At 38.3% G+C, this 14,440-nt stretch overlaps 1 protein-coding gene across 2 annotated transcripts in view; it reads right to left on the minus strand.

Annotated features, from left to right (window-relative positions):
* Nucleotides 1-14,440, minus strand: part of LOC131233319 (hypersensitive-induced response protein 1) — a 47,204-nt gene that overhangs the window by 7,325 nt on the left and 25,439 nt on the right. Inside the window, exon 2 of one of the 2 annotated variants that reach the window (XM_058229982.1) lies at nt 1,552-1,744. In XM_058229982.1, coding sequence (XP_058085965.1) covers nt 1,552-1,740 — 189 coding nt within the window. In that variant the 5' untranslated portion in view covers nt 1,741-1,744. Of the gene's footprint in view, nt 1-1,551; nt 1,779-14,440 lie in introns of those variants that run through there. The other variant, XM_058229983.1, reaches the window with a different exon arrangement.

The raw sequence follows: 14,440 nt of genomic DNA on the forward strand, positions 1-14,440 counted from the left end.
AGGACATGTTGCCATGATTAATGACATGTACGGAGGGTTGTTATAACTAATGCCAGAACCACTAATGGAGAGAAGTGAGTTTCCAATTATAGTACGTCTACACAAGATGTTGCATTGAGTCTGTATCTTTTTTTGCATTGGTTATGCACTAGTTAGCTAGGCATTTATAGGAATAGGTCTATGGTGTATGTTGTTTGCAAATGACATAATTTTAAAATTGGCTGCACATAACAACGTATATGAAACACAATCTTGGTTATACGAGCGGACTAAGGAATTAGTTAACATTGATAGCCAAGAAGTACAAAAATGACCATTTTCAATATCTTGGACTAATTATTAATGAGAATGGAGAGATTCAAAAGGATGTAGCTCATAGAATTAGAAATGGTTGTCAAGTGGAGACATGCCTCTAGAGTTTTATGTGATCGCCACATACCAGGTAAACTGAAGGGGAGACTTAATAAGAAAGCCAAAAGCCATGCTTTGTCGAACAGAATGTTGGCCACTCTAGGAACAACATGTTCATAGAACGAGTGTAGCTGAAGTGAGTATGATGAGATAGATGAATGGCAAGATTAAGGATAGAATTAGAAAAAGAATACATTCGAGGGAACTTAAGAATATCTCCAATAGGCAACAGGATGAGGGGAACTGACTTAGATGGTACGACCATGACAAGAATTGGCCCGATTAGGACTGAGTTGATTCAAGTCAAAGGCGCTTTAAAAGGGCAAAGGGAAGGTCGAAAAGGATATAGGTACAAGTAAGAGAAGATTTGATGGCCTATGGTTTAATCGAGGATATGGTCCTTGATGGAGTGGAATGGCGGAACAAGATTCACGTAGTCAATGACGACGAAGATGATGGATAGTCTATTTAATAATAGACAAGAATGCAATTGAATATTGTAAATTGATGAAATTTGATATGGAAAGGGGGAATGCAGTCTAACATCCTGGATCCTTCATTGATTATGTGAAATGAAAAGGATGTAGCTACTCATTATTAGGGGTCTGAACCGGTTGGGTTGATGGGTCATTGGACCTGACCTGATATTAAATTGATCTAGTCCCAAATCTGGATACATTGGAAGGGGTTGGGGTCTTCAACCTAACCTAGACTCGACCCATGAATCTCATGGGTCAGTTTTGGATTCTCTTATACCTAAACTGGACAGATTCAACTAAATGGACCTGGACCTGAAGCAGACCTGACTTAGATTTCAGCGGGTCGGCAAGGGCCAAAACTCAGACCTTGGGTCCAGGACTCCCTTCGACCTGACCGGGACTATTTGCGCCCCTACTTGATATATTTATATTCTGTATGATTTATTATGTTTCAAAAGCATTTGAAAAAAAAAATCCATTATTTATAAAATCCCAATACTCATGATCCAATTATTCAGTCCAACTGGATCTGGCTTTACAATCTGATTCAATTTTCAGAATACAGGACGAGTGCTACAAAAGATAGAAATACCAAAATGCTGGACCATTAAGTGATAATACTTGACCATAATGAGTGAAGAAAAGGTAAAGAACCACAAACCTTAGTTTTCGTTTCACATCGAACATCAAGTTGTTGCACACGCAATGAAAGATGCCCAGCTATTTGGCGCCCGAGAAACCAAGGCAAGCAGTGACATCCAGGCTGAAGCACGTCATCAAACTTACCAAAAGTTTCTTTGATAGCAACATTAGATTGGTCAACTTGTATACAGCAAAGTGCCTGACCCATTTTTCTTTTTACTTCTAGAGCAATACAAAACGTTTGCAGATTAGGTCACAGCAAAACTAAGGAGCTCATCAATAATCAACGTGAGAATCAGCAAAGATAAAAGTAATGAGGAACATAAACTGAAACAGCCATGCAAGAAATTTTGACTAATTTGGACCAGAAACAAAAATTAACAGGATGGTTACCACTCTCTCTGAAAAGCATAAAAAAAGAGAAAATTCAGAAGAGAAATCAACAAGTAGTGAATGTTGATTACAAAAGAAAAGAGACATGCTCACATTCATCTCAATGAACAGAAAAGTTACAGTCCATTGAGTTGCATATGGTCAACATGCCATGTGTATGCAACATCCAAAGTGCCCAAAAGGTTGGATTCACTGAGAAGATCATTGGCTGCAAAATTCAGGCCAATTCATTCATCAAGCAGGCCACACCTTTCAAAACCACAGAAAACAACTCATAGCCAATGGATTGGCTTGATTTGTGTGTGTGTGGCACACTTGATGGATGGAACTGCCTGAATATTGTCCCCAATGTTCTCCATTGTGGATCCAACCTTTCTAGTGGCATCAATTGTCCATTGAGTTGGATAGGGTCAACATGCCATGTGCGTACAACATCCAAACTGCCAAAAAGGTTGGACTTACCTAGAAGATCATTGGCTGCAAAATTCAGGCCAATTCATTCATTAAGTCGGCCACATGCCTTAGAAAACGATAGAAAAGAACTCATGGCCAATGGATTGAATATGTATGGTCCACTTGATATATGGATCTGCATGAATTTCATACCCAATGATGTCACTGTGGAGCCAACCTTTTCAGTCACTCCAATTTTATGCTACATTGACTGTATGCAACTCAATGGATGGTAACTTCGCCATCCATTGAAATCGAAGTGAAAATTACTCAAAATACAATAGCAATGTAAATATTATGCTGAAATCAATATAAAAATATGTAAATACTAGGACAACAGAATATTCTTAAATAAGTAAGAAAGAATGTCTCATGCCTAATTGAAGTCTCAAACATGAGATAACCCTTCTTTCTAACAAGATAAATGCAAGTAAACAGTAACCTAGCTACTTTAATTGCCACTGCAGAACTTAGGAAAACCATCAAGCAGATGTTATACTTATTAATACATAGCTATAGAATGTAATCTATCTTTTGATTTCTAATTATCTTTTGATTTATAATAACTCTTGTCCGACAACTTGACAGCCATCAATCTTGTGTGCTATTATGGAACTATTTACTAAGGAACAAGAATGTAGCAGACAACGTAAAAAGACCAAGGGACCCAAGAACTGTCCTTGAATCCACAAGGAATAACAAAGGGAAAAACCAAATGAAAACTTTCAAATTCATTCAAAAGATTATCAATTCGTAGCATTACAATGGCAATTTATCACCCAACCACTAATTTATCCTAAATTTAAAAAATTACTATAATAGAAGAAAATTTAAAACTACTTTAATAAGATCTTTCAAATTTTGAAAAAAAAAAAAAAAAAACCTTTAATTCAAGCATCAAAATGGTCCCTTTAATTGTGAAATGGTCCCTTTTATTATTCTTCGAATTGTGGAACAGTCCTTTTTACTACTCTTTGAATTGCGAAACGGACCTTTTATCACTCCAGGAATTGCTCAGCAGGCCCTTCCTACATCAATTGATCTCCCATATCATGGACTATTCACATAAGTGTAAAAAAGGAATTGTCAGGAAAAAATCACTAATTGGCAGTACTGAAAAAAATTTAAGTTCACCTTGTTTTTTGAACAATATCAGCTTATATTAATATTTCTGTAATAAAATGAGAAGTAGAAGGGCACAACCATGAAAGATGAGCCAACCAACAAAACTCGCTTGCTAAATATCTTCACTACAATATTCAATTCAAAATTCACATCTCAAAGCACATGATGGGATGGATAAGTCAAAGTGATGCTTTATCAAAATGTCAATGTCCCAGGCTGCCATACAACCAGGGTTTTGGCATATCATATAATTTACCACCAATACAGGGTTGTATCGCCCTTTTTTATTTTTGAAGGGTTCCTGTATCGGGCTGTTTTCAGCCCATACAGCTGTACCATTCATGGATGATACCAGTGTGTATCGCCCAATACGCACAAGTTTCGGACAATATTTTAAACCATGCATTCAGCACCATGACAGCTTGGTTGTTGTGGGAGTTTACTGACACAAAAAGTAGGATGTGGCAATCACTATCTAAATCCGCAGGTATGGAGCTGAAAACAGCACACAAATTGGATAATTGGAAGTGCATCCCAGTGTTTGCTCGACACACCTTGCTGGAAAGAATGTAAGAATCAACTGCTAACATGTGCAATGAAGATATTCCAGAAAGGGATATAGTCAGGCACAAATGCTAGGTCTTGGGATACAGAAATGCATATTCAAACATCCAATATACATATGGATGAGGATGTTGAATCTGACACATTGATACGATCAGAAAATTGCTAAAACTAATGAACCTAATGGCTAATACCATAAAACATGGTTAAACCATGTCAATATCTAGAATCAATATCATATTGTGTTGTGATTAGTAATCTACGCATATGTTCGTATCTACGTATCGTGGATAAATCATACGATCATACCATATTTCTTGCCTCAAAGTACGAAAGATAGAAAGGCTCGGCAAAGGAGACATTGTTGAAGTAACAGCTACATAGTGGCTTACACTTATCTCTTCGAGGCAACATACAATCATTAAACATCAAATTACCTCTCCAATTTGGAAAAGAAAAGAAATATTCATTGACAGAGTATTTTCCAGGGGAAAAAAGAAGAAGAAAAAAAGAAGAAAAAAGAGGACAACGAGTTTCAATTGAGATAGAGATTACAACTGCTAAAATATCTATTCACGAGAAACTCGGCAGTTCTCCTACAGAGTAACAAATCCAGGCACTTCAAAGCCACACTCCCTTAAAAGATTAATTACAAGCAGGTTGTGCAAAAACGGTTATGTAACAGCTGTAATGGCCGTTACATAATGGCTTTTATGGAAAAAAGGCCCGTAATGGCCAGTTACGAGAGCTGATTTTGGTTTTTCCTTTTTTTTTTCTTCTTCAAAAAGGAAAAAGAAAAAAAAAAAAAAGAAAAAAAAAGAAAAAAAGAAAAAAGAAGAAAAAGCCGTAATGGCCGTTAAATCCCGTATTGTAATGCTTGTTATGGCCGCCATTACTGTTATTGAATACTTGATTACAAGACAACAACCACAACAATTCAGCAACCGAAACAACAAAATCAGAAATAGAAAAACCATCAAGTAAAAAATGAACTGGAGACCTTGCACTAGCAGAAAATACAAAACTTCAAAACAACAAACTTACAACGTTACAAGGATATCTAAATACCACAACGGGAGCAGAACTGTGGATTAATATAAAGAAAATAAAAATACTGAGAAACAATGGACCCACATGGAAAGACTTCCACCAGGCAGGACCTAATAATGCTTTTAAAGCCAACCATCAGCTAACACTGACAGCAACTAGCATCACTCATAACAAATCTGGCATCACTGTGCACCACAGCAATAATAGTGAGTGGCCCACCATCAAAATCACAACAACAAATGGAGAATCTCATCAAGACGTTTAAATTCAGAAACAATGTAAATTCCTGAAATTAAAAAAAGAAAAAAGAAAAAAAAGCCTCCGGTCTTTTTATATTTCCGAGTGAAGTTGACTTTCGCGGCATGGTCTGCACTTTGGTTGTACGGTTAGCCGGCTTTCACTCTGGTCCAAGTTACCCTTTTCACAAGTCGCCCCTTCCATGACTTGAACACAGGACATAGTGTTGGCTCTGATACCAATTGTTAAGAACCTAACCAATACACTAAAAGCCACAGGACTAATGGAACGTGTTAAGTTAGGCTCTTTAAACCCTTGGGATCGTAACAGTCTATCCTTAGCGTAGCCAACCTGATCGACGGGCTCGATTGTCGATTGTCATACCATTGGCCTCATCACTACAGATCAAGGAACGAAGATACTATACTATACATATCCTTGATCAGACATCATCCTATAGCTAAACTCTTTCGATAAAAATCCCCCAAATGAAGATCTTCAACGATAATCATTAAAAATAGAAAGGAACCACAATCAATGATCCAGACTGTAAATCTGGTACGTCCCGCAGCAAAACAGATGATTCTACTCATCAAATTGCTTGACCATTTCTTTCTTCTCCTTCAGTGCCCAACTGGGGCAAAATGTTCTTACTCCCCATCATTTTAGATAAGTAATTTAATGGTTGAGATCATCCGATCCATGATATCAATATCCAATCCACTTAATGAACGGTCCTGATCACGTACTTCACATCCAATGCTTCCGATTCAAGAACCACATACCAGAAGCAACGGTCCTCTCATGTTAGATTCCAATCCTCCAAATCAAGATCGAAGTAATTCCAAAACCAAGAAAATCAAACAATATAGCAACAAAGATTTACGAATTCGAGCCGAACCATAAACCAAAAAAAAGGTCATCTGATGATTCTGAAGAAGGAAATAACATAATTCAAGAAATTTCAAATTAAAAAAAAAAAAGAAAAAAAGAAAAAAAGAAAAAAAGAAAAAGGAATGTTAGAGAGCGAACCTTCTGTTAGAACAGAGAATCTTCAAATGTAATTTTCTCGAATACCGAACCCATTTTATTATATAGAGGAACTCACCAATTGAACGGTGGAGACTGACCGAACGCTCGCCATTTAAACCTTTGTGGGGCCCACAGAAGTTTTGGACAAGGTCCATATTCATGTTTTCCTTTCATCCCCCACGGGAATAACCTTTCCAACGGTTCCTAGCGCATTTAGAAGTCACGATGGGCTCAGGAAGGTTTCAACGGTGGAAATTTCCATCCCCACTTTATCATCTGGCGTGGCCCTCTTGAATATTAGATCTATCTCATTTTTGGTCTTGCGTACTAAAATGATATTTAAAAAGTAATGGAGCGAGTGGATTTCAAATCGAAATTCTTTTTGGGTCCCACAAAGCTTCCGCATATGATTGCTCCTAGTACACACGGTTACCAGAAAGTTGCGTCCGCTTTCTACCATCCGTCGGCACGTATTGATATAGGAGGGGTCGGGACTAATAGCCGTTGGATCTGGTATCATGTTTCAGTGACCCAAAACGTTAGATCGGACGAATTATATCCCTGATGATGAATTTTTAAATCTTTTAAAATTAGAGGGTTCTTAATTTTCGATAAATGGTTCACAAAATAACGGTTGATAAAACGGTCCTTACTAAAATAGCTGTGTTAAATGATCGAACGGTTGAAATATTCCTATATGTGAGGTCTTTTTATATTATTCTACATCATGGCGAGGCCCATCTTATCAACGGTTTAGATCAGTGAAAAAAAGCTCCAGATCCAACGAATACACAGCCACTTGTTGTATAGGAAATTATTGAAGCAAAGTAAGATTGTCACGCGTTGAATGATTGGTTAAAATCTTGAAAGCGAATTGCGACCTGCCCCAATGGACAGACTTAGTCCAGGCAGGGGCTCTGTGGAGCTCACTGTGATGTATTGGTTCTATCCACGCCGTCCATTCACTTTTTTATATTATTTTATTTAATTATTCAAAACATGAGGGAGATCCAATACTCAAGTGGACCACACCACAGAAGCAGTGGATAATGATGACCACCGTTGAAACCTTCCCAGGCCCACCATGTTGTTTATTTTCCATCCAACCTATTAATAAGGTCACATAGAACTAAATGAAGAGAAAACACAAATATCAACTTGATCAAAATTTCTCCAGCTCCCGATAAGCTTTTAACGGTGAGAGTTCAATCCCTACTGAGTGGTCCACTTGAGTCTTGGATCAGCCTCATTTTTTGATCTGATATACTAAGATAATCTTAAAAAATGGATGGACGGCGTGGATAAAACCTATACATCTATGTGGGCCCCACGGAGCTCCTGACTGGACCGAGTCCGTCCACGCAGCGGCACGACGCAATCCTTTTCCGAAAATCTCATCGAATTTTCATGGCTGTTTATGCGTTGTTGCTTGCTTTTCCTTGCTTATAAGGACAGCTTTGCTGCAATACGTGCGGATGTAGTATTACACAGTAATACGTCGCGACTGCAAGCGTCCGATCCGAGACCAATATTTGAAGGATCCAAACCGTTTATACGATTCTAAACACAGTCAACGTAGTATATTTAGAAAAAAATACTATTACTTTATGATAAATCAACCATCATTTATCCCTTTTTAAAAAATAACTGTCTTATACCAAATTTAAATCTCAAATGATTGAAATTTTATATTAAATCACCAAAAACTGTGTTCGAGGCCAGATGAACGGTTTGGATCACCAAAATTAAATACAAGAGAGCGGCTATACTCGCGACATATACTAAAAGAATATACGTTCTACCTTAGTATAAATTGGGATTTTATCTGTAATATATGAGGTCGGGAGTGAGGCCATCCGTTTTACAGCACATGAGATTCCCATGCTGTTGCTTCCCATTGTTGCAAATTGCAAAAGTCATTGTTGATTACATCAGATGACGTCAGCTGAAAGATAATGTATATATATCTAAATCCAAATATATGTATAAAAATATATATGTATTTCTTTTTATACGCCAATTTTCTCACCCCGTATGAATCGGTTCATGAGTAGCTATGTGGGGCCACCCATGATGTGTGAGTTTTATCCATACCTTTTGTCCATTTTCCTAATCTTTTTAAGGTATGATCCAAAATATAAATGAGAAGATAATGATGTAATCGGTGAAACTTTTTTAGGGTTGCTATGATGTTTATTACCCATCCAGCCTGCATGGTCATGAGTAGGGTCATCTTGAGAAACTCATTTAATTTGGCTCTAAAAAGAATTGACTTGAATGAGTTAAGGTGACTCATATTTAGGAGCTCAAGTTAAAAAATGAGTTAAGGTTGAGCACTAAGCACTTGAGTCGACTAGGCTCTGTAATTTTTTTAAATTTTTTTTTGAATCCTATTCAGTTATTCTCTAAGTCACGTGGATGACCATGACCGCCCCCCATTTTTCCTCCTTTCATCGTCTTCCCAAAAATTTCATTCTCAATCTCTTTCGAGTCTTGGAATGATTGTAACCCTTTGTAATAATAGTCGAGCCAGTCCAACCATTTACCTTGTTGGACTATATACATAATGCCACACACACACACTCTCTCTCTCTCTCTCTCTCTCTCTCTCTCTCTCTCTCTCTCTCTCAGATCTCTTAATATGCAAAACACGATAAAATAGATGTCTAGATTCTGGTCCAGCATTCTCTTCAAATCGCATTGCCTTCGATCCATTCCAACCATTTTTGTTTTTCCTGATCTTAAACCGTCTAAATCTGACCTTACAAACCATTTTCTTCAATCACATTCAATCATTGTCTTCCTCAAGGAATAACTAGTCCAAATGCATGGAGCTCTCGACTCCTCACAATGCTTCCTCAAATCCACGAGGGATAAAATGGTAAAAACAAATTTAGCTTAACCACATTTTTCTCATAACTTTTCTAAGCCCATTTCATGTTGGGCATGACCCCTACAACTCAAAGGATCAAAAGTTATACACCAACTAAAAATTATTATTTATAATAAAAATAAAAATAAAAGGGACTTTTTACCGTCGATTAGATGAAATCTCACAAATCCAGCGTGGGCAACCCAATATAGCAGGGTTGGCTGGCTAACGTAGCTTCTCTTATCCCAAAATCATATATGACATGTTTAAAAACTCATCCCGGATTGCGAGATACGATTGTTTTAAGGTTCTGACAGTCCGGATTATTTATGACTTTGTTTGGCCTTCTTTGGTCCATCTTTGCCATGAAAGCGTCTGCAACCTGCTCTACATCAGTCCCCTCCACTTTAAAAGAATTCGACCTCGAGTTCTCGTCCAACTTTGATTCATGATACTCAGTCAAGTTCTTAACGTTGAAAGTACATGAGATCTCCATGTCATTCAGAAAATTAACAATGTAAGCATTGTCATTGATCTTTTGGAGGATCGGTATCGCTCGAATCTTCTTGTTATTCAACTTGTTGTAAGTCCCGGTCGAAAATCTTTCTGTGTAGATGCAGCATAATATGGTTACTCACCTCAAACATATTTTATCGCCGATGCTTGTCGGCATGCTCTTTGTGTTTGTCATTCAAAGCTTGCAACTTGGCTTGCACATCCGCATGAATGCCCACAATTCAGTCCGTCATATGTTCTACTGCAATGCTCATGCTCGGGAGCTTAGGCAAATGGACTAAGTTAAGTGTGTGATGGGGTACTTGACTATAAATAATCTAGAATAGGGACTTTCCTATCGAGCGGTTCACCATGTTGTTGAATGCAAACTCTCCTTGAGAAAAAGTCAAATCCCACTGCTTTGATTTGTCACCTGAAATACACCAGAGGAGATTTCCCAATGTGGGACCTACAACTTCAATCTGCCCATCTGTCTATAGGAGGTAGGCACTACTATACTGAAGTTGCGTATCGAATCGATTCCACAAAGGCCGCCAGAAATGGCTAATGAACTTCATGTTATGGTCAGCAGTAATGGTCTTGGGAACCTCATGTAGTTGCATGACCTCTTTGAAGAATAGATTTACTACATGTATTACATCAAGGGTCTTCTTAAATAGGATAAAATGCGTCATCTTTAAGAAACGATTTACCACTATGAATACTGAATCTATGCGGTGTTGTGTTCGTGGGAGACCAAGCACGAAGTCTATAAATAAGTCTTCCTAAGGGTTGTCAAGCACATGTAACGGGGTATAGAGGCATGTATTTTGAGATCGCCCCTTACAAATCTAACAAACATGATAGTGTTGCACTGCTTTACCCACATCACGTACCAATTACGACTAGTAATATCATTCATCAATAAGAGCCTGCATCTTGTCTCGCTCAAGGTGTCCACCAAGGCTACCTCTATATAGCTCTTGGATAATTTGTTCCCTTAGAGAATGTTGGGGGATGCACGGTTGATTCCCTTTGAAAAGGAAATCGTCTTACATATATAGGTCACTGGGATGACCATCTTGGCACCTTATCCATGCATCCTTGAAGTCCTCGGCATATAACTCCCTGAGACAATCGAAGCCGACCACCTCATGCTCATTATAACAAGTAGTGATGCATGTCGCCTAAGTGTATCGACCACCTTGTTCTACTGCCCTGACTTATACTTTAGAACGAACATGAATTCCTGTAAAAATGCGACTCATCTAGCATGCACACGATTCATGTTAGCCTGACTATTAGTAAACTTTAAGGCTTAATAGTCATTATAGAGAACAAACTCTCTCTGAATCAGATAATGCCACCAATGTCGCAATGCTTAAACTACCGTGTACAACTCAAGATCATATATCGATTACTTCTTTCAGGCTTCACTGAACTTCTCGCTGTAGATCCTATCGGCTTACTTTCCTGTGATAAGACTCCTCTAATTCTGACATATAAGGCGTTACACTCAACTTCAAATAACTTGTCAAAACTGGGAAGAACCAAGAAAAGGGTCGTGGACAATCGATGCTTGATTTCAGCAAAGCTCTTGTCAACATCATTGGTTTACTGAAATGACGCCTTTTTCATGCAATCTGTAATAGGTGCGATTGTTGTGTTGAAATTCTGCACGAATTGATAATAGAAGGTCATCAACCCATGAAAACTCCTTACTTTATGAATATTCGTCGAGATCAACCATTCGCTAATGGCTTCTACCTTTTCATCGTCCACACAGATGCCCTTGGACATCACAAAAAATCATAAGAACAACAATTTGTCCATTAAAAAACTACACTTCTTCAAGTCGAGGTACAACTTGTTAACTTGTAGGACCTGTAACACCTACCTGAGATGTTCCATGTGCTCCGGCTCATCTTGACTATATATCAGGATGTCATTAAAATATACTACAATGAACTAATTAATGAACGGTTTCAACACTTGATTCATTAAGTGCATAAAAGTGCTTGGTGCGTTCGATAGATCGAAGGGAATGACCAACCACTTATACAACCCTTGGTCTTGAATGCTATTTTCCACTCATCACTGGGTCGGTTACGAATATGATGATATTCGCTCCTCAGATCTAGTTTAAAGTAAACCTTGATACCTTCTAATATATTAAGCATGTCATCCAACCATAATATAAAAAATTGATATTTAATTGTAACCTTGTTAATTGCTCGGCTATCGACACACATACGCCATATCCTATCTTTATTCGACGTTTATAAAGATGTGACGACACATGGGCTCATGCTCTCTCTTAAAAGAATGTTACGGATCAATTCCTCCACCTGCCCCCTGAAGTATTTCACATTCTTTCTTATTTATTAGATAGTGAGAGCGGTTGGGCAAGCTAGCCGCAACGACGAGGTCTATGTGATATTAGATGTCTCGCATGGGGGGCAATCCATCGGGTAACTTTTTGGGCCAGATTTATTTGAATTCGTTCAGCAATAGCCTTAAACTTGGAGGAATATCTAAGGGCTCCGATTCCTCACCATTTACTACCACGGTGTACACCTCATTAATTTCCTTAGATTCCTTCACGAAATCCTAAATGGTCAGGAGGGAGCTCTCCTCTACGTTAGAAGCTTTGGGTGGTTCTTTCTGTTATAGAGGCAAGGATTATCTTTCGACCGTCCTTAACGATGACGTAAACATTCTCTCATCCTTGGTGGGTTGTATCATGGTTCGATTGCCATGGTCGACTGAGTATTATATGACATGCTTCTATATTGACCACGTTACAAAGTACTTGATTTTTATAATTCTTACTAATTGAAAATGAGACAGTGCATTATTCAGTTACCCTTGGTCTCATTTACCTTTTTTATCCGGTCAATCGAGTAAGGGGAAAAATGTTTTGTCGTAGGTAGCCGCAACTTGTCCACTATCACCTTAGAGACGATGTTTTTGTTATTACCACCGTGTATGATTACATCACAGACCTAGTCGTTGATGGTACACTATGTATGAAATATATTATACCGATGCAGGTGTACCTCATTTTTTAGAGTATATGAAATATATTGTGCTGATGCATGTGTACCTCATTCTTTAGAGTATATAATTATCGCCTCATGACCAAGGATTCGCCCCATGATCATTGGCTAACCATTCTTCATCACCAGCTCCTTCCTTAATGGCTTGTTCATCTTCATCAAATCTAGGACATTCTTTCGTTGCCTCACCTTCAACATCCATTCATTAATGGCCAAGTGGGTTGTGGGGAATTAAGGGCAGGTGTTTGATAAGTGTCTTGGTTGGCCACAATAGTAATAATTGTTCGGCCCTGGTTGAACATAAGGATTTGAATGAATCATACTCGGACTAGCTGTTGTGGGTGTTGCATATTGAGGCTTAGATGGACTGCTCCCTGTGTCACGGTTTGCGGTTGTAGGAGGTTGAAGACGCTCTCCTACTGGTTCTTTTTCTTTAGGCAGTGTTGAATCCTGCATAGGACCTATCATAGGGGGTCAAGTCGAAGGATAAGGTCGAATATGGACTCTTGTAAGCAATATTTCCACCCTACCTACCAATTGAACTGCTTCATCCATGGTCTCGACCAAGTGCAATTGAACTTGGTCCTGAATTGTCGGTCGTAAACTGCTTATGAACCGTCTTACCTTTTGCAATTCAATATCTGAAAAATCATTCTGCGTTGCCAACCGTTGAAATTCTTCAGTATAATTTGTGACAGTTTGATTTTCCTGGCGACAATTTTGGTATTGTTGGAATAATACGTAGTCGTAATCACTGTGGAGAAATTGTGATCGAAGAAGGCGTCTCATTCACAACTATAATGGAATGTGCGCCTTGTTCTGTCAAACACGTGATAGTTATAATTGCTCTCACAATGCAGCATCACTGGATTTTAATTTGAATGCTGCCAATTTCACTTTTTTATATTCTGACATGTCCATGTAATCAAAATACCGCTCTACTTTAGCCAATTAATCAAGGAAGTTTTTTATACATAATAAGCCATTAAAGTTGGCAAGTTCGGCCTTACTTCGATAGTCTCTTTCAACACGATCTAGTCGATCGTCTCCATGGATTAGTTGTCGGGCAATGACACCACCGACATCCTTGTTGCTGGAGCTAGACTCATCTGGGGTAGCCCTATGATTCACTTCTGAAAGCACTCTACAAAATCGGAGTTGTAATATAAAACGATCACGGGTGGCTGAGCATCACCTTGGGTTTGGGGAGGAATTAGTGCATTCGCAATACGATCAAGTGTTGCCCATAGCCTTTTCATGGTCAACTGACTCTGTCAGTGGAAAGCTTCCATTTTTCTCAATAGATAACGAATCCTTGTATCACCATTCATAGGATTTTGATCCATTTCGTTATTAGTTATTATCGGCCCGAGTGGAGTCTTCACTTTGATACCAATTGATGCGGGGAGGGACGTGATGAGGTCGATACCATCTTCCTTAGGGAATAACTACTCCGAATCCACAAAGCCCTCTAGACTCCTCATAGAGCTTCCACAAAACCACGGGTGATAAAAATAGAAATAATTTCTAATAAATTTGAAATAAATTGATTGATGATAAAAAACGAAATTACGATCCTTTAAATAACAAAGGTTTTTTGACATTGTAAGTGCACCAATCTCTTGTAC

The sequence above is a fragment of the Magnolia sinica genome, chromosome 18, assembly GCF_029962835.1.
Source record: "Magnolia sinica isolate HGM2019 chromosome 18, MsV1, whole genome shotgun sequence".
Taxonomy (NCBI): Eukaryota; Viridiplantae; Streptophyta; class Magnoliopsida; order Magnoliales; family Magnoliaceae; genus Magnolia; species Magnolia sinica.